The 22500-nt window shown below is 42.8% G+C and overlaps 1 protein-coding gene across 1 annotated transcript in view; it reads left to right on the top strand.

Annotated features, from left to right (window-relative positions):
- The window catches only part of LOC124023821 (adhesion G protein-coupled receptor L1-like), a gene marked incomplete at its 5' end in the record, with an annotated part of 49199 nt that overhangs the window by 7107 nt on the left and 19592 nt on the right, over positions 1 to 22500 (top strand). Inside the window, 9 exons of the mRNA XM_046338029.1 lie at positions 1634 to 1745; positions 2695 to 2847; positions 9115 to 9460; positions 10144 to 10440; positions 11417 to 11520; positions 12197 to 12382; positions 15139 to 15177; positions 18083 to 18263; positions 18541 to 18663. Coding sequence (XP_046193985.1) covers positions 1634 to 1745; positions 2695 to 2847; positions 9115 to 9460; positions 10144 to 10440; positions 11417 to 11520; positions 12197 to 12382; positions 15139 to 15177; positions 18083 to 18263; positions 18541 to 18663 — 1541 coding nt within the window. The remainder of the gene's footprint in view (positions 1 to 1633; positions 1746 to 2694; positions 2848 to 9114; positions 9461 to 10143; positions 10441 to 11416; positions 11521 to 12196; positions 12383 to 15138; positions 15178 to 18082; positions 18264 to 18540; positions 18664 to 22500) is intronic.

Here is a 22500-nt window from a genome sequence, read left to right on the forward strand (position 1 = left end):
GAGAGAAACAGACAAACAGAGAAACAGAGAGAAACAGCCAAACAGAGAGAAACAGAGAAACAGAGAGAAACAGAGAAACGGAGACAAACAGAGAGAAACAGAGAAACGGAGACAAACAGAGAGAAACAGAGAAACGGAGACAAACAGAGTGTGTGTGTATAATATAAACTATTTGTCTGAAGTCCTCTTCAACTCTATGGAGGTCCTATGTATATGTATTTATTCATGCGATGTAACCAGTTTATATGGACAGGGACAATGTACCACAATACCAGTTTATATGGACAGGGACAATGTACCACAATACCAGTTTATATGGACAGGGACAATGTACCACAATACCAGTTTATATGGACAGGGACAATGTACCACAATACCAGTTTATATGGACAGGGACAATGTACCACAATACCAGTTTATATGGACAGGGACAATGTACCACAATACCAGTTTATATGGACAGGGACAATGTACCACAATACCAGTTTATATGGACAGGGACAATGTACCACAATACCAGTTTATATGGACAGGGACAATGTACCACAATACCAGTTTATATGGACAGGGACAATGTACCACAATACCAGTTTATATGGGCAGGGACAATGTACCATAATACCAGTTTATATGGACAGGGACAATGTACCACAATACCAGAAGTCTCAGAACACTGAGAAATGATGCATTGCACCAGATTTAGCTAACAGTTAATTTCCATCTATGTATGCTCTTCGTTCTCTCTACGTCCTCTTTATGTCCTCTCTATGTCCTCTCTATGTCCTATTTATGTCCTCTCTACGTCCTCTATATGTCCTCTCTATGTCCTCTCTATGTCCTATTTATGTCCTCTCTACGTCCTCTATATGTCCTCTCTATGTCCTCTTTATGTCCTGTCTACGTCCTCTATATGTCCTCTCTATGTCCTGTCTACGTCCTCTTTATGTCCTCTATACGTCCTCTCTACGTCCTCTTTGTGTCCTCTCTACGTCCTCTCTACGTCCTCTCTATGTCCTCTTTATGTCCTCTCTACGTCCTCTCTACGTCCTCTCTATGTCCTCTCTACGTCCTCTTTATGTCCTGTTTCTGTCCTCTTTATGTCCTGTCTCTACGTCCTCTCTATGTCCTGTCTACGTCCTCTCTATGTCCTCTCTATGTCCTGTCTCTACGTCCTCTTTATGTCCTGTCTCTATGTCCTCTCTATGTCCTGTCTCTACGTCCTCTTTATGTCCTCTCTACGTCATTCTTATGTCCTGTCTACATCCTCTTTATGTCCTGTCTATGTCCTCTTTATGTCCTCTCTATTTCCTCTATGTCATTCTTATGTCCTGTCTACGTCCTGTCTACATCCTCTTTATGTCCTGTCTATGTCCTCTTTATGTCCTCTCTACGTCCTCTTTATGTCCTCTCTACGTCCTCTTTATGTCCTCTCTACGTCCTCTCTATGTCCTGTCTCTACGTCCTCTTTATGTCCTGTCTCTACGTCCTCTTTATCTCCTGTCTCTACGACCTCTTTATATCCTCTCTACGTCCTCTCTATGTCCTGTCTCTACGTCCTCTCTATGTCCTGTCTCTACGTCCTCTTTATGTCCTGTCTCTACGTCCTCTCTATGTCCTGTCTCTGTCCCGCCAGGCTGCCGAACCGCGTCGACGGTACAGGCTTCGTGGTCTATGATGGAGCCGTGTTCTACAACAAGGAACGCACGCGCAACCTGGTCAAGTACGACCTCCGCACGCGCATTAAGGTGATCTCTGACCAATGACCCCCAATCATTCACAGACTGGAATTGACCCCCAATCCTTCACAGACTGGAATTGACCCCCAATCCTTCACAGACTGGAATTGACCCCCAATCCTTCACAGACTGGAATTGACCCCCAATCCTTCACAGACTGGAATTGACCCCAAATCCTTCACAGACTGGAATTGACTCCCAATCCTTCATTGACTGGAATTGACCCCCAATCCTTCATTGACTGGAATTGACCCCCAATCCTTCACAGACTGGAATTGACCCCCAATCCTTCATTGACTGGAATTGACCCCCAATCCTTCACAGACTGGAATTGGCCCCCAATCCTTCATTGACTGGAATTGACCCCCAATCCTTCACAGACTGGAATTGACCCCCAATCCTTCACAGACTGGAATTGACCCCAAATCCTTCACAGACTGGAATTGACCCCCAATCATTCACAGACTGGAATTGACCCCCAATCCTTCATTGACTGGAATTGACCCCCAATCCTTCACAGACTGGAATTGACCCCCAATCCTTCACAGACTGGAATTGACCCCAAATCCTTCACAGACTGGAATTGACCCCCAATCCTTCACAGACTGGAATTGACCCCCAATCCTTCACAGACTGGAATTGACCCCCAATCCTTCACAGACTGGAATTGACCCCAAATCCTTCACAGACTGGAATTGACCTCCAATCATTCATTGACTGGAATTGACCCCCAATCCTTCACAGACTGGAATTGACCCCAATCCTTCACAGACTGGAATTGACCCCAATCCTTCACAGACTGATGGTTTCTCCAGCAAATAAGTATTTGAAATGAGATTTTTATTGTATCGATTGATTTCTTGTGTGTTGTGTATTTATGACAATTGTAAATACTTCAGCATTGATACGATGTAACGTCGCCGTATTAAAATGTAAATAAATCTCTCTCTCTATGAAGAGTGGCGAGGCGGTGGTGTTGAACGCTAACTACCACGACACTTCTCCGTATCGGTGGGGCGGGAAGAGCGATATCGACCTCGCTGTGGATGAGAACGGACTGTGGGTCATCTACTCAACTGAAGCCAACAATGGACGTATAGTTGTCAGTCAGGTGAGAGAGAAGGATGGATCGGAGGGAGTAATGGATTTTACCTAAATGTTTTTTATTTATTTTTATTTATTAAAAAAGATTGTAGGGGGAAAATCAGGTGTAAAATTGCAGATAGATTTTGGCTTCTATTTACCCGTGGGAAGTAGAGGTGCTGAGGGGGCTGCAGAAACCTCTGAAAAACCAGAACATTAATAGTAATAATAAAAAATATTGAATTTTTTTGAAAAATACTTTTTTTCCACAGAAGTACACTGGACCTTTTCTAGAACTAGCAGACTGATATAGACGTCACTAGTGCGGGCAACAACAACAAAAAATTGCAACATCCCTGCTTTGGCAAAAAAGGTTGTTGTATAATTAGGAACAGAATCAGCATTCAATAGTTGGAATTGTAAGAGTTGTTGCCCTGCCCCTTTCTCTGTGATGTCATTCTAATGGAATCTAAAAAGAACAAAATGCTGTCCCTTTCTCTGTGATGTCATTCTAATGGAATCTAGAAAGAACAAAACGCTGTCCCTTTCTCTGTGATGTCATTCTAATGGAATCTAGAAAGAACAAAACGCTGTCCCTTTCTCTGTGATGTCATTCTAATGGAATCTAGAAAGAACAAAACGCTGTCCCTTTCTCTGTGATGTCAATCTAATGGAATCTAGAAAGAACAAAACGCTGTCCTCAAACATTTACATCAAATGGTGCAAAGTTATGGACAAAGACACAAAACATTCACATCAAATTAAATAACATGGAAACAACCACTTTTTGTACAGTATTAATTTACCATCCTTGTTAAATAGAATGTAAGTGTACATGACTGTATTGTACAGAGGCTGGTCGTCTAGGTTTGTACCTGTAGACTTTCTATCAGCCTGTAGAAAAACAATGACCGCTACAGTAATGAACTACATTGAGACATCAAGTGGTTTGTGATGACATGATGGTAGAGTTGGCTCAGTTGATAGAGCTTGGCCTTTACAATGCTAGGGTTGTGGGTTTGATTCCCGTGGGGGACCAGTATTGAAATGTATGTACTCACTACTGTAAGTTGTTCTAGATAAGAGTGTAAAATGGAAAAGGAATGAATCCACAACTTCAGTTTTCACATAGAAATACATTTTAAAACATTGGAAAACCGGTGTTTGTATATTCCATAACTATAATCAGATTAACTGACTGTATTCCATAACTATAATCAGATTAACTGACTGTACTCCATAACTATAATCAGATTAACTGACTGTACTCCATAACTATAATCATATTAACTGACTGTACTCCATAACTATAATCAGATTAACTGACTGTACTCCATAACTATAATCAGATTAACTGACTGTACTCCATAACTATAATCAGATTAACTGACTGTACTCCATAACTATAATCAGATTAACCGACTGTACCCCATAACTATAATCAGATTAACTGACTGTACCCCATAACTATAATCAGATTAACTGACTGTATTCCATAACTATAATCAGATTAACTGACTGTATTCCATAACTATAATCAGATTAACTGACTGTATTCCATAACTATAATCAGATTAACTGACTGTACCTCATAACTATAATCAGATTAACTGACTGTATTCCATAACTATAATCAGATTAACTGACTGTATTCCATAACTATAATCAGATTAACTGACTGTATTCCATAACTATAATCAGATTAACTGACTGTACCTCATAACTATAATCAGATTAACTGACTGTACTCCATAACTATAATCAGATTAACTGACTGTACTCCATAACTATAATCAGATTAACTGACTGTACTCCATAACTATAATCAGATTAACTGACTGTACCTCATAACTATAATCAGATTAACCGACTGTACCTCATAACTATAATCAGATTAACTGACTGTACCCCATAACTATAATCAGATTAACTGACTGTATTCCATAACTATAATCAGATTAACTGACTGTATTCCATAACTATAATCAGATTAACTGACTGTATTCCATAACTATAATCAGATTAACTGACTGTATTCCATAACTATAATCAGATTAACTGACTGTATTCCATAACTATAATCAGATTAACTGACTGTACTCCATAACTATAATCAGATTAACCGACTGTACCTCATAACTATAATCAGATTAACTGACTGTACCCCATAACTATAATCAGATTAACTGACTGTATTCCATAACTATAATCAGATTAACTGACTGTATTCCATAACTATAATCATATTAACTGACTGTACTCCATAACTATAATCAGATTAACTGACTGTACCCCATAACTATAATCAGATTAACCGACTGTACCTCATAACTATAATCAGATTAACTGACTGTACTCAATAACTATAATCAGATTAACTGACTGTACCCCATAACTATAATCAGATTAACTGACTGTACCTCATAACTATAATCAGATTAACTGACTGTACCTCATAACTATAATCAGATTAACTGACTGTACTCCATAACTATAATCAGATTAACTGACTGTACCCCATAACTATAATCAGATTAACTGACTGTACCTCATAACTATAATCAGATTAACTGACTGTACCCCATAACTATAATCAGATTAACTGACTGTACCTCATAACTATAATCAGATTAACTGACTGTATTCCATAACTATAATCATATTAACTGACTGTACTCCATAACTATAATCAGATTAACTGACTGTACCCCATAACTATAATCAGATTAACCGACTGTACCTCATAACTATAATCAGATTAACTGACTGTACTCAATAACTATAATCAGATTAACTGACTGTACCCCATAACTATAATCAGATTAACTGACTGTACCTCATAACTATAATCAGATTAACTGACTGTACCTCATAACTATAATCAGATTAACTGACTGTACTCCATAACTATAATCAGATTAACTGACTGTACCCCATAACTATAATCAGATTAACTGACTGTACCTCATAACTATAATCAGATTAACTGACTGTACTCCATAACTATAATCAGATTAACTGACTGTACTCCATAACTATAATCAGATTAACCGACTGTACCTCATAACTATAATCAGATTAACTGACTGTACCCCATAACTATAATCAGATTAACTGACTGTATTCCATAACTATAATCAGATTAACTGACTGTATTCCATAACTATAATCATATTAACTGACTGTACTCCATAACTATAATCAGATTAACTGACTGTACCCCATAACTATAATCAGATTAACTGACTGTACTCCATAACTATAATCAGATTAACTGATTGTACTCCATAACTATAATCAGATTAACTGACTGTACTCCATAACTATAATCAGATTAACTGACTGTACTCCATAACTATAATCAGATTAACTGACTGTACTCCATAACTATAATCATATTAACTGACTGTACTCCATAACTATAATCAGATTAACCCTAACCTCCTCCCTAACTGACTGTATTCCATAACTATAATCAGATTAACTGACTGTATTCCATAACTATAATCATATTAACTGACTGTACTCCATAACTATAATCAGATTAACTGACTGTACCCCATAACTATAATCAGATTAACTGACTGTACTCCATAACTATAATCAGATTAACTGATTGTACTCCATAACTATAATCAGATTAACTGACTGTACCCCATAACTATAATCAGATTAACCGACTGTACCTCATAACTATAATCAGATTAACTGACTGTACTCCATAACTATAATCAGATTAACTGACTGTACTCCAACCTGCTTCCAGCGACTATAGGGTTCCATCAATGTAATTGTCTCCATCATTTCCAATCTCCCATATGCATTTTTGAGTGAATATAAATATTTTAAATACATATATTTTTAAAATATATTTTCCTTCATTGTCTTCAACCAACACTCCTCCCCTAACCCTACCACTCCTCCTCTAACCCTACCACTCCTCCTCTAACCCTACCACTCCTCCTCTAACCCTACCACTCCTCCTCTAACCCTACCACTCCTCCTCTAACCCTACCACTCCTCCTCTAACCCTACCACTCCTCCCCTAACCCTACCACTCCTCCCCTAACCCTACCACTCCTCCTCTAACCCTACCACTCCTCCTCTAACCCTACCACTCCTCCTCTAACCCTACCACTCCTCCCCTAACCCTACCACTCCTCCTCTAAACCTACCACTCCTCCTCTAACCCTACCACTCCTCCTCTAACCCTACCACTCCTCCTCTAACCCTACCACTCCTCCTCTAACCCTACCACTCCTCCCCTAACCCTATCACTCCTCCCCTAACCCTACCACTCCTCCTCTAACCCTACCACTCCTCCTCTAACCCTACCACTCCTCCCTAACCCTACCACTCCTCCTCTAACCCTACCACTCCTCCCCTAACCCTACCACTCCTCCTCTAACCCTACCACTCCTCCTCTAACCCTACCACTCCTCCTCTAACCCTACCACTCCTCCCCTAACCCTACCACTCCTCCCCTAACCCTACCACTCCTCCTCTAACCCTACCACTCCTCCCCTAACCCTACCACTCCTCCTCTAACCCTACCACTCCTCCCTAACCCTACCACTCCTCCTAACCCTACCACCCTCCCTAACCCTACCACTCCTCCCCTAACCCTACCACTCCTCCCCTAACCCTACCACTCCTCCCCTAACCCTACCACTCCTCCTCTAACCCTACCACTCCTCCTCTAACCCTACCACTCCTCCCCTAACCCTACCACTTCTCCCCTAACCCTACCACTCCTCCTCTAACCCTACCACTCCTCCTCTAACCCTACCACTCCTCCTCTAACCCTACCACTCCTCCTCCCTAACCCTACCACTCCTCCTCTAACCCTACCACTCCTCCTCTAACCCTACCACTCCTCCTAACCCTACCACTTCCTCCTCTAACCCTACCACTCCTCCTCTAACCCTACCACTCCTCCTCTAACCCTACCACTCCTCCTCTAACCCTACCACTCCTCCTCTAACCCTACCACTCCTCCTCTAACCCTACCACTCCTCCTCCTAACCCTACCACTCACTCCTCCCTCCTCTAACCCTACCACTCCTCCTCTAACCCTACCACTCCTCCCCTAACCCTACCACTCCTCCTCTAACCCTACCACTCCTCCTCTAACCCTACCACTCCTCCTCTAACCCTACCACTCCTCCCCTAACCCTACCACTCCTCCCTAACCCTACCACTCCTCCTCTAACCCTACCACTCCTCCTCTAACCCTACCACTCCTCCTCTAACCCTACCACTCCTCCTCTAACCCTACCACTCCTCCTCTAACCCTACCACTCCTCCTCTAACCCTACCACTCCTCCTAACCCTACCACTCCTCCCCTAACCCTACCACTCCTCCCTAACCCTACCACTCCTCCTCCTAACCCTACCACTCCTCCTCTAACCCTACCACTCCTCCTCTAACCCTACCACTCCTCCTCTAACCCTACCACTCCTCCCCTAACCCTACCACTCCTCCTCTAACCCTACCACTCCTCCTCTAACCCTACCACTCCTCCTCTAACCCTACCACTCCTCCCCTAACCCTACCACTCATCCTCTAACCCTACCACTCCTCCCCTAACCCTACCACTCCTCCCCTAACCCTACCACTCCTCCTCTAACCCTACCACTCCTCCTCTAACCCTACCACTCCTCCTCTAACCCTACCACTCCTCTCCTAACGCTACCACTCCTCCTCTAACCCTACCACTCCTCCTCTAACCCTACCACTCCTCCTCTAACCCTACCACTCCTCCTCTAACCCTACCACTCATCCTCTAACCCTACCACTCCTCCCCTTACCCTACCACTCCTCCTCTAACCCTACCACTCATCCTCTAACCCTACCACTCCTCTCCTAACGCTACCACTCCTCCTCTAACCCTACCACTCCTCCTCTAACCCTACCACTCCTCCCCTAACCCTACCACTCCTCCCCTTACCCTACCACTCCTCTCCTAACCCTACCACTCCTCCTCTAACCCTACCACTCCTCCTCTAACCCCACCACTCCTCCTCTGATTGTAGTAAACTAATGGACAACAACAGTTCTACTTCCAGTTTATACGAGCTGTGTACATTTCATTGACACAATATGTCTTACTGATTGTTTTCAAATGAAACAAAATACCTTGTTTAGAAGTTTTTAGAATTGACTTCCTCTCCTCTCTCTCTCTCTCTCTCTCTCTCTCTCTCTCTCTCTCTCTCTCTCTCTCTCTCTCTCTCTCTCTCTCTCTCTTTCTCTTTTTACCCCTCTCCTGCCCCTTCCATTTCTCCTCCCCTCCAGGTAAACCCTTACACGCTGCGTTTCGAGGGCACGTGGGCGACCAGCTTCGACAAGCGCGGGGCGAGCAACGCCTTCATGGCGTGCGGAGTGCTATACGCGGTGCGCTCCGTCTTCCAAGACGACGAGGGACAGACAGACAGAGGAGGAGGTGGTGGAGGGGATATGGTGTTATATGCGTTTGACACCAGTAGAGGGCGAGAGGTGCCGGTCCAGATCCCCTTCCCTAACCCCTACCAGTATATATCATCTATAGACTACAACCCACGGGACAACCAGCTGTATGTGTGGAATAACTACTACGTGCTGAGATACCCTCTGCAGTTCAGACCGCCCCAGCCTACCAAAGGTGTGTGTGACCGGGGAAGGGCAGGGTGTGTGTGGGGGCAGTTTACTAACCAGAATGATAATATATTTGACCCCTCCCTCCCTCCCCATACCTCTCTCCTCCAGGTCCTCTCTCATCTCTAATGACTACAGTGAGGTCCTACACAGGGGGAAGGGCAGGGTGTGTGTTGGGGGCAGTTTACTAACCAGAATGATAATATATTTGACCCCTCCCTCCCCTGCCTCTCTCCTCCAGGTCCTCTCTCATCTCTAATGACTACAGTTTACTAACCAGAATGATAATATATTTGACCCCTCCCTCCCCTGCCTCTCTCCTCCAGGTCCTCTCTCATCTCTAATGACTACAGTTTACTAACCAGAATGATAATATATTTGACCCCTCCCTCCCTCCCCATGCCTCTCTCCTCCAGGTCCTCTCTCATCTCTAATGACTACAGTTTACTAACCAGAATGATAATATATTTGACCCCTCCCTCCCTCCCTCCCCATGCCTCTCTCCTCCAGGTCCTCTCTCATCTCTAATGACTACAGTTTACTAACCAGAATGATAATATATTTGACCCCTCCCTCCTTCCCCATGCCTCTCTCCTCCAGGTCCTCTCTCATCTCTAATGACTACAGTTTACTAACCAGAATGATAATATATTTGACCCCTCCCTCCCTCCCCATACCTCTCTCCTCCAGGTCCTCTCTCATCTCTAATGACTACAGTGGGGTCCTACACAGCCACCGTAGCGCTGACCCCAGTACGACCTTCAGCCTCCAATCCCATCGGGGTCATCAACCGGAGTCCGGACTTGCGGCCAATCACGGCCATGGTCCCGCTAACCCCCAACCCCCCCCACCGTGCCCCCATCGCCCCGGGGGGGTCCTACGGGGGGCAGGTTGGGGTGTGTGAGGGGAGGGTGACCAGAGGGGTACAGTGGCCCCCTACACCTAAAGGAGAGATGGTGGAGAGACCATGTCCCAAAGGATCACTGGGTGAGTGTGTGTGTGTGTGTGTGTGTGTGTGTGTGTGTGTGTGTGTGTGTGTGTGTGTGTGTGTGTGTGTGTGTGTGTGTGTGTGTGTGTGTGTGTGTGTGTGTGTGTGTGTGTGTGTGTCAGTGAAATGTTTGTCTAGTGAGAAAGGGGGGGAGAGAGAGGGGAGAGAGAGAGTAAAAGAGTGGGACAGAGAGAGAGAGAGAGAGAGAGAGAGAGAGAGAGAGAGAGAGAGAGAGAGAGAGAGAGAGAGAGAGAGAGAGAGGAGAGAGAGGAAAGCGAGAGAGAGGGGGTGATACTGTAGTGAGAGCATGCTGAATGCAAATTAGGTTTTGATATCTGTCTCTCTCTCTTCCTCCCTTCCTTCACCCACCCCTTTCTCCCACTTCCCCTCTCTCTCCCCACCCTCCTCTCTCCCTCCATCCCTCCTCCCCCTCTCTCTCCCCACCCTCCTCTCTACCTCCATCCCTCCTCCCCCTCTCTCTCCCCATCCTCCTCTCTCTCTCCATCCCTCCTCCCCCTCTCTCCCCCCCTCCTCTCTCCCTCCATCCCTCCTCTCCCTCTCTCTCCCCACCCTCCTCTCTACCTCCATCCCTCCTCCCCCTCTCTCTCCCCACTATCCCTCCATCCCTCCTCCCCCTCTCTCTCCCCACCCTCCTCCCCCACTCTCTCCCCAACCTCCTCCCCCTCTCTCCCCTCCATCCCTCCTCCCCCTCTCTCTCCCCACCCTCCACCCCCTCTCTCCCCCACCCTCCTCTCTCCCTCCATCCTTCCTCCCCCTCTCTCTCCCCACCCTCCTCCCCCACTCTCTCCCCAACCTCCTCCCCCTCTCTCTCCCTCCATCCCTCCTCCCCCTCTCTCTCCCCCCCTCCACCCCCTCTCTCTCCCCACCCTCCTCTCTCCCTCCATCCTTCCTCCCCCTCTCTCTCCCCACCCCCTCTCTCTTCCCACCCTCCTCCCCCTCTCTCTCCCCCACCAGGTATAGCATCGTACCAGTGTGTGTTGTCCCCGGTAACCTGGAACTCCAGAGGGCCTGACCTCAGTAACTGTACCTCTCCCTGGGTCAGTCAGATAGCACAGAAGGTCAGTCACACACACACACACACGGAGGGAAGGACATGGACACACACACACGGATGGACACGTGCGCGCATTCTTACGCAGGGACGCATGCATACTGTATGCACACACACATACAGACACGCAGAAGGACATGGATGGAAACACACCCATACGCACGCGAAGACATACACACACAGGTCGTCAATGGACAGCACCACATAACTTTAACATGACCATATGTTCCTCCCTCCTTCCCCGTTCCCCCTCCCTCCCTCCCTCCCTCCCTCCCTCCCTCCCTCCTCCCCCGTTCCCCCTCTGCCCTCCTCCTCCTCCCCCTCCCTCCCTCCCTCCTCCCCCCCCTCTCCCTCCCTCCCTCTTTACCCTCCTCCCCCGTTCCCCCTCTGCCCTCCTCCTCCCCTCCCTCCCTCCCTCCCTCCTCCCCCGTTCTCCCTCCCTCCCTCTTTACCCTCCTCCCCCGTTCCCCCTCTGCCCTCCTCCTCCCCCTCCCTCCCTCCCTCCCTCCCTCCCTCCCCCCGCTCTCCCTCCCTCCCTCTTTACCCTCCTCCCCCGTTCCCCCTCTGCCCTCCTCCTCCCCCTCCCTCCTCCCCCTCCCTCCCTCCCTCCCTCTTTACCCTCCTCCACCGTTCCCCCTCTGCCTTCCACCCTTGTTCCCCCTCCCTCCCCTCCTCCCTTCTAGATAAAGAGTGGGGAGAATGCAGCTAACATCGCTGGTGAGTTAGTAAACCTGACGAGGGGGCGGGTCTACGCCGGTGATGTCAGCATGTCAGTCAAACTTCTAGAGCAGCTGTTGGACATCCTGGATTCTCAGCTTCAGGCCCTACGACCAGCCAACAAGGAGTCTGCGGCACGCAACTACAACAAGGTACACACACACATTACAACAAGGTACCTCACACACATTACAACAAGGTACATGCACACACACACACACATTACAACAAGGTACACACACACACACATTACAACAAGGTACACACACACACATTACAACAAGGTACACACACACATTACAACAAGGTACACACACACACATTACAACAAGGTACACACACACACACACACACACACACACACACACACACACACACACACACACACACACACACATTACAACAAGGTACACACACACACATTACAACAAGGTACACACACACACACACACATTACAACAAGGTACACACACACACTACAACAAGGTACACACACATTACAACAAGGTACACACACACACATTACAACAAGGTACACACACACATTACAACAAGGTACACACACACACATTACAACAAGGTACACACACACACATTACAACAAGGTACACACACACACATTACAACAAGGTACACACACACACATTACAACAAGGTACACACACACACATTACAACAAGGTACACACACACACACACACGCATTACAACAAGGTACACACACACACACATTACAACAAGGTACACACACACACACACACACGCATTACAACAAGGTACACACACACACACACATTACAACAAGGTACACACACACACACACACACACACACACACACATGCATTACAACAAGGTACACACACGCACACTACAAGGTACACACACACACACACACACACACTACAAGGTACACACACACACACACACACACAGACTGTTGTAAGCATTTCAACAGTATGTGTGTGTGTAACCTGTTGTAAATAAAATCAAATGTATTTATTTATATAGCCCTTCGTACATCAGCTGATATCTCAAAGTGCTGTACAGAAACCCAGCCTAAAACCCCAAACAGCAAGCAATGCAGGTGTAGAAGCACGGTGGCTTGGAAAAACTCCCTAGAAAGGCCAAAACCTAGGAAGAGACCTAGAGAGGAACCAGGCTATGTGGGGTGGCCAGTCCTCTTCTGGCTGTGCCGGTTGGAGATTATAACAGAACATAACCAAGATGTTCAAATGTTCATAAATGACCTGCATGGTCGAATAATAGTAAGGCAGAACAGTTGAAACTGGAGCCGCAGCATGGCCAGGTGGACTGGGGACAGCAAGGAGTCATCATGTCAGGTAGTCCTGGGGCATGGTCCTAGGGCTCAGGTCCTCCGAGAGAGAGAAAGAAAGAAGGAGAGAATTAGAGAACGCACACTTAGATTTACACAGGACACCGAATAGGACAGGAGAAGTACTCCAGATATAACAAACTGACCCTAGCCCCCCGACACAAACTACTGCAGCATAAATACTGGAGGCTGAGACAGGAGGGGTCAGGAGACACTGTGGCCCCATCCGAGGACACCCCGGACAGGGCCAAACAGGAAGGATATAACCCCACCCACTTTGCCAAAGCACAGCCCCCACACCACTAGAGGGATATCTTCAACCACCAACTTACCATCCTGAGACAAGGCTGAGTATAGCCCACAAAGATCTCCGCCACGGCACAACCCAAGGGGGGGCGCCAACCCAGACAGGATGACCACAACAGTGAATCAACCCACTCAGGTGACGCACTCCCTCCAGGGACGGCATGAGAGAGCCCCAGTAAGCCAGTGACTCAGCCCCTGTAATAGGGTTAGAGGCAGAGAATCCCAGTGGAAAGAGGGGAACCGGCCAGGCAGAGACAGCAAGGGCGGTTCGTTGCTCCAGAGCCTTTCCGTTCACCTTCCCACTCCTGAGCCAGACTACACTCAATCATATGACCCACTGAAGAGATGAGTCTTCAGTAAAGACTTAAAGGTTGAGACCGAGTTTGTGTCTCTGACATGGGTCGGCAGACCGTTCCATAAAAATGGAGCTCTATAGGAGAAAGCCCTGCCTCCAGCTGTTTGCTTAGAAATTCTAGGGACAATTAGGAGGCCTGCGTCTTGTGACCGTAGCGTACGTGTAGGTATGTACGGCAGGACCAAATCAGAGAGATAGGTAGGAGCAAGCCCATGTAATGCTTTGTAGGAAGCCAGTGTAGGGAGGCGAGCACTGGAGTAATATGATCACATTTTTTGGTTCTAGTCAGGATTCTAGCAGCAGTATTTAGCACTAACTGAAGTTTATTTAGTGCTTTATCCGGGTAGCCGGAAAGTAGAGCATTGCAGTAGTCTAACCTAGAAGTGACAAAAGCATGGATTCATTTTTCTGCATCATTTTTGGACAGAAAGTTTCTGATTTTTGCAATATTACGTAGATGGAAAAAAGCTGTCCTCGAAATGGTCTTGATATGTTCTTCAAAAGAGAGATCAGGGTCCAGAGTAACGCCGAGGTCCTTCACAGTTTTATTTGAGACGACTGTACAACCATTAAGATTAATTGTCAGATTCAACAGAAGATCTCTTTGTTTCTTGGGACCTAGAACAAGCATCTCTGTTTTGTCCGAGTTTAATAGTAGAAAGTTTGCAGCCATCCACTTCCTTATGTCTGAAACACAGGCTTCTAGCGAGGGCAATTTTGGGGCTTCACCATGTTTCATTGAAATGTACAGCTGTGTGTCATCCGCATAGCAGTGAAAGTTAACATCCCCAAGAGGTAAAATATATAGTACCTTACTATATTGTAACCTGTTGTCTTCAAGTGCATTTGACAAATAACATTTGATTTGATTTGTAGTACTTGTGTAACGTAAAGTGTGTTCCTGTCTACTTCAGTTACAGAAGAGGGAACGCACCTGTAGAGCTTATGTCCAGGTAAACCACAACTCTCTACATATAGTATATATTTAGTATAGTATATTTACTGTAGTATGTTTAGTATTGTATATTTATATAGTATATTTAGTATAGTATATTTAGTGTTGTATATTTAGTATTGTATATTTAGTATAGTATATTTAGTATTGTATATTTAGTATAGTATATTTAGTATTGTTTATTTTTATGTGTAGTATATTTAGTATAGTATATGTTGTATTGTATATTAAGTATAGTATATGTAGTATGTATATTTAGTATTGTATATTTAGTATAGAATCTTTCGTATTGTATATTTAGTATAGTATATTTAGTACAGTATATTTAGTATTGTGTTTTTAGTATAGTATCTTTAGTATAGTATATTTAGTATTGTATTTTAGTATAGTTTATTTAATATAGTATATTTAGCATAGTATATTTAGTACAGTATATTTAGTATTGTATTTTTAGTTTAGATCTTTAGTATAGTATATTTAGTATTGTATATTTAATATGGTATCTTTAGTATCATATATTTAGTATTGTTTATTTAGTATAGCATTATTAGTATTCTATATTTAGTATAGTATATGTATTATGTATATTTAGTATAGTATATTTAGTGTTGTATATTTAGTATAGTATATTTAGTACAGTATATTTAGTATTGTATTTTAGTATAGTATCTTTAGTATAGTATATTTAGTATTGTATATTTAGGGTATTATTTTAGTGTAGTTCATTTAGTATTGTATGTTTAGTATAGTATCTTTAATATAGTATCTTTAGTGTAGTATATTTAGTATAGTATCTTTAGTATTGTGTATTTAGTATAGTATCTTTAGTGTAGTATATTTAGTATAGTATCTTTAGTGTAGTATATTTAGTATAGTATCTTTAGTATTGTGTATTTAGTATAGTATCTTTAGTATGGTATCTTTAGATTTGTATATTTACTATTGTTTATTTGGTATAGTATCTTTACTATAGTATCTTTAGCGTAGTATCTTTAGTATTGTATATTTATATTTAGTATTGTATATTTAGTATTGTATATTTAGTTTTGTATATTTAGTATTGTATATTTAGTATAGTATACTTAGTACAGTATACTTAGTATAGTATCTTTAGTATAGTGTCTTTAGTATAGTATCTTTAGTGTAGTATATTTAGTATAGTATCTTTAGTGTAGTATATTTAGTATTGTATATTTAGTATTGTATATTTAGTATAGTATCTTTCGCATAGTATCTTTACTTTTGTATATTTAGTATAGTATATTTAGTATTGTATATTTAGTATTGTATATTTAGTATAGTATCTTTCGTATAGTATCTTTCGCATAGTATCTTTACTTTTGTATATTTAGTGTAGTATATTTAGTATTGTATCTTTACTATAGTCTCTTTAGCGTAGTATCTTTAGTATTGTATATTTATATTTAGTATTGTATATTTAGTATTGTATATTTAGTTTTGTATATTTAGTATTGTATATTTAGTATAGTATACTTAGTACAGTATACTTAGTATAGTATCTTTAGTATAGTATCTTTAGTATAGTATATTTATTATTGTATATGTATATTTAGTATTGTATATTTAGTATTGTATATGTAGTATAGTATATTTAGGATTGTATATTTAGTATTGTATATTTAGTATTGTATATTTAGTATAGTATCTTTAGTATAGTATCTTTAGTATAGTATATTTAGTATAGTATCTTTAGTATAGTATATTTATTATTGTATATGTATATTTAGTATTGTATATTTAGTATTGTATATGTAGTATAGTATATTTAGGATTGTATATTTAGTATTGTATATTTAGTATTGTATATTTAGTATTGTATATTTAGTATAGTATACTTAGTATGGTATCTTTAGTATAGTATATTTAGTATAGTATCTTTAGTATAGTATATTTAGGATTGTATATTTAGTATTGTATATTTAGTATTGTATATTTAGTATAGTATCTTTAGTATAGTATCTTTAGTATAGTATATGTAGTATAGTATATTTAGTATGGTATCTTTAGTATGGTATATTTAGTATAGTATCTTTAGTATAGTATCTTTAGTATGGTATCTTTAGTATAGTATCTTTAGTATAGTATATGTAGTATAGTATATTTAGTATAGTATCTTTAGTATAGTATATTTAGTATAGTATCTTTAGTATAGTATATTTAGTATAGTATCTTTAGTATAGTATCTTTAGTATGGTATCTTTAGTATAGTATCTTTAGTATAGTATATTTAGTATAGTATATTTAGTATAGTATCTTTAGTATAGTATCTTTAGTATAGTATATTTAGTATAGTATCTTTAGTATTGTATATTTAGTATAGTATCTTTAGTATAGTATATTTAGTATAGTATCTTTAGTATAGTATATTTAGTATAGTATCTTTAGTATAGTATCTTTAGTATAGTATATTTAGTATAGTATCTTTAGTATTGTATATTTAGTATAGTATCTTTAGTATTGTATATTTAGTATAGTATCTTTAGTATAGTATCTTTAGTATGGTATCTTTAGTATGGTATCTTTAGTATAGTATCTTTAGTATAGTATCTTTAGTATGGTATATTTAGTATAGTATCTTTAGTATATGGGTGTGTGATATATCTCTAGTCTGGACAGGTGATTGGTTCATGAGGCTTTATATGATATAGTCTATACAGTACAGAGTATATATATACAGGACCAGTCAAAAGTTTGGACACACCTACTCATTCAAGGGTTTTTCTTTATTTTTACTATTTTCTACATTTTAGAATAATAGTGAAGACATCAAAACTATGAAATAACACATATGGAATCATGTAGTCACCAAAAAGGTATGTGTATATATATATATATATATATATATATATATATATATATATATTTGTGTGTGTCTCTGACAGGCGGTGGTTCAGGTAGTTGATAACCTGTTGGGTCCTGAAGCTCTAGTCTCCTGGGCTGATATGAGGACCACTGACCAATCACGCTCTGCCTCTCTGCTATTGGACGCCATGGAGAAAGGAGCTTTTCTATTGGCTAACAACATCTACGAGGGGCGATTCAGCGACAGAGCGCCCAATGTTGGTAAGTTTGGTGTGTGTGTGTGTGTGTGTGTGTGTGTGTATGTGTGTGTGTGTGTGTGTGTGTCTTAGCAATCTGTTCAGTTTGAAATGTAAAAAATTCCCTCTGTTTCTCTTTCGTGTGTGTGTGTGTGTGTGTGTGTGTGTGTGTGTGTGTGTGTGTGTGTGTGTGTGTGTGTGTGTGTGTGTGTGTGTGTGTGTGTGTGTGTGTGTGTGTGTGTGTGTGTGTGTGTGTGCGTGCGTGCGTGCGTGCGGGCGTGCGTGTGTGTGTGTGTGTGTAGATCTAGAGGTGTATGTATTGAACACAGAGGCAGATCTACAGGACCTGACGTTCCCTCACTCCTATGACAGTGACAGTGTTCTACAGCTCTCAACTGCTACTCTACAGCAGTACAGCAGCAATGGTCAGTCACACACACACACACACATACACACACACACACACACACACACACACACACACACACACACACACACACACACACACACACACACACACACACACACACACAATGAACGTGTGTGTGACACACACGCAGACACACACGCGCACACACAGGTAAACATACACTCGCGCACACACACGTGCATAAACACACACGCACACAGACAGAAACACACACTTAGCCACACACACACACATGATAGTTCTATATCTCCTCTCTCCATCTCTAGGCCAGGTGAAGATAGTTATATCTCTCCATCTCTAGGTCAGGTGAAGATAGTTATATCTCTCCATCTCTCCATCTCTAGGCCAGGTGAGGATAGTTATGTCTCCTCCTCTCTCCATCTCTAGGTCAGGTGAAGATAGTTATATCTCTCCATCTCTAGGCCAGGTAAAGATAGTTCTATCTCTCCTCTCTCCATCTCTAGGCCAGGTGCAGATAGTTATATCTCCTCCTCTCTCCATCTCTAGGCCAGGTGAAGATAGTTATATCTCTCCATCTCTAGGCCAGGTAAAGATAGTTATATCTCTCCTCTCTCCATCTCTAGGCCAGGTGAAGATAGTTATATCTCTCCTCTCTCCATCTCTAGGCCAGGTGAAGATAGTTATATCTCTCCATCTCTAGGTCAGGTGAAGATAGTTTTATCTCTCCTCCTCTCTCCATCTCCAGGCCAGGTGAAGATAGTTATATATCTCCTCTCTCCATCTCTAGGTCAGTTGAAGATAGTTATATCTCTCCATCTCTAGGCCAGGTGAAGATAGTTATATCTCTCCATCTCTAGGTCAGGTGAAGATAGTTTTATCTCTCCATCTCCAGGCCAGGTGAAGATAGTTCTATCTCTCCTCCTCTCTCCATCTCTAGGTCGGCTGAAGATAGTTCTATCTCTCCTCTCTCCATCTCTAGGACAGGTGAAGATAGTTCTATCTCTCCTCCTCTCTCCATCTTTAGGTCAGGTGAAGATAGTTTTATCTCTCCTCCTCTCTCCATCTCCAGGCCAGGTGAAGATAGTTCTATCTCCTCCTCTCTCCATCTCTAGGTCAGGTGAAGATAGTTCTATCTCTCATCTCTCCATCTCTAGGTCGGCTGAAGATAGTTCTATCTCTCCTCTCTCCATCTCCAGGCCAGGTGAAGATAGTTCTATCTCTCCACTCTCCATCTCCAGGCCAGGTGAAGATAGTTCTATCTCTCCTCTCTCCATCTCTAGGTCAGGTGAAGATAGTTCTATCTCTCCTCTCTCCATCTCTAGGTCAGCTGAAGATAGTTCTATCTCTCCTCTCTCCATCTCCAGGCCAGGTGAAGATAGTTCTATCTCTCCTCTCTCCATCTCCAGGCCAGGTGAAGATAGTTCTATCTCTCCTCTCTCCATCTCTAGGCCAGGTGAAGATAGTTATATCTCTCCATCTCTAGGCCATGTGGAGATAGTTATATCTCTCCATCTCTAGGCCAGGTGAAGATAGTTATATCTCTCCTCTCTCCATCTCTAGGTCAGGTGAAGATAGTTCTATCTCTCCTCTCTCCATCTCTAGGTCAGGTGAAGATAGTTATATCTCTCCATCTCTAGGCCAGGTGAAGATATTTATATCTCTCCTCTCTCCATCTCTAGGCCAGGTAAAGATAGTTATATCTCTCCTCTCTCCATCTCTAGGCCAGGTAAAGATAGTTATATCTCTCCTCTCTCCATCTCTAGGCCAGGTGAAGATAGTTATATCTCTCCTCTCTCCATCTCTAGGTCAGGTGAAGATAGTTCTATCTCTCCATCTCCAGGCCATGTGAAGATAGTTATATCTCTCCTCTCTCCATCTCTAGGCCAGGTGAAGATAGTTCTATCTCTCCATCTCTAGGCCAGGTGAAGATAGTTATATCTCTCCTCTCTCCATCTCTAGGCCAGGTGAAGATAGTTCTATCTCTCCATCTTCAGGCCATGTGAAGATAGTTATATCTCTCCTCTCTCCATCTCTAGGCCAGGTGAAGATAGTTATATCTCTCCATCTCTAGGCCAGGTGAAGATAGTTATATCTCTCCATCTCTAGGTCAGGTGAAGATAGTTTTATCTCTCCATCTCCAGGCCAGGTGAAGATAGTTCTATCTCTCTCCTCTCTCCATCTCTAGGCCAGGTGAAGATAGTTATATCTCTCCATCTCTAGGCCAGGTGAAGATAGTTCTATCTCTCCTCCTCTCTCCATCTCTAGGCCAGGTGAAGATAGTTTATCTCTCCTCCTCTCTCCATCTCCAGGCCAGGTGAAGATAGTTCTATCTCCTCCTCTCTCCATCTCTAGGTCAGGTGAAGATAGTTCTATCTCTCATCTCTCCATCTCTAGGTCGGCTGAAGATAGTTCTATCTCTCCTCTCTCCATCTCTAGGCCAGGTGAAGATAGTTCTATCTCTCCTCCTCTCTCCATCTTTAGGTCAGGTGAAGATAGTTTTATCTCTCCTCCTCTCTCCATCTCCAGGTCAGGTGAAGATAGTTATATCTCTCATCTCTCCATCTCTAGGTCGGCTGAAGATAGTTCTATCTCTCCTCTCTCCATCTCCAGGCCAGGTGAAGATAGTTCTATCTCTCCTCCTCTCTCCATCTCTAGGCCAGGTGAAGATAGTTCTATCTCTCCTCCTCTCTCCATCTCTAGGTCAGGTGAAGATAGTTCTATCTCTCCTCTCTCCATCTCCAGGCCAGGTGAAGATAGTTCTATCTCTCCACTCTCCATCTCCAGGCCAGGTGAAGATAGTTCTATCTCTCCTCTCTCCATCTCTAGGTCAGGTGAAGATAGTTCTATCTCTCCTCTCTCCATCTCCAGGCCAGGTGAAGATAGTTCTATCTCTCCTCTCTCCATCTCTAGGCCAGGTGAAGATAGTTCTATCTCTCCTCTCTCCATCTCTAGGCCAGGTGAAGATAGTTATATCTCTCCATCTCTAGGCCATGTGAAGATAGTTATATCTCTCCATCTCTAGGCCAGGTGAAGATAGTTATATCTCTCCTCTCTCCATCTCTAGGTCAGGTGAAGATAGTTCTATCTCTCCTCTCTCCATCTCTAGGTCAGGTGAAGATACTTATATCTCTCCATCTCTAGGCCAGGTGAAGATATTTATATCTCTCCTCTCTCCATCTCTAGGCCAGGTAAAGATAGTTATATCTCTCCTCTCTCCATCTCTAGGCCAGGTGAAGATAGTTATATCTCTCCTCTCTCCATCTCTAGGCCAGGTAAAGATAGTTATATCTCTCCTCTCTCCATCTCTAGGCCAGGTAAAGATAGTTATATCTCTCCTCTCTCCATCTCTAGGCCAGGTGAAGATAGTTATATCTCTCCTCTCTCCATCTCTAGGCCAGGTAAAGATAGTTATATCTCTCCTCTCTCCATCTCTAGGCCAGGTGAAGATAGTTATATCTCTCCTCTCTCCATCTCTAGGTCAGGTGAAGATAGTTCTATCTCTCCATCTTCAGGCCATGTGAAGATAGTTATATCTCTCCTCTCTCCATCTCTAGGCCAGGTGAAGATAGTTCTATCTCTCCATCTCTAGGCCAGGTGAAGATAGTTATATCTCTCCTCTCTCCATCTCTAGGCCAGGTGAAGATAGTTCTATCTCTCCATCTCTAGGCCAGGTGAAGATAGTTATATCTCTCCTCTCTCCATCTCTAGGTCAGGTGAAGATAGTTATATCTCTCCATCTCTAGGCCAGGTGAAGATAGTTATATCTCTCCTCTCTCCATCTCTAGGCCAGGTGAAGATAGTTCTATCTCTCCATCTCCAGGCCATGTGAAGATAGTTGTATCTCTCCTCTATCCATCTCTAGGCCAGGTGA

The sequence above is a fragment of the Oncorhynchus gorbuscha genome, unplaced genomic scaffold, assembly GCF_021184085.1.
Source record: "Oncorhynchus gorbuscha isolate QuinsamMale2020 ecotype Even-year unplaced genomic scaffold, OgorEven_v1.0 Un_scaffold_1687, whole genome shotgun sequence".
NCBI classification, from domain to species: domain Eukaryota; kingdom Metazoa; phylum Chordata; class Actinopteri; order Salmoniformes; family Salmonidae; genus Oncorhynchus; species Oncorhynchus gorbuscha.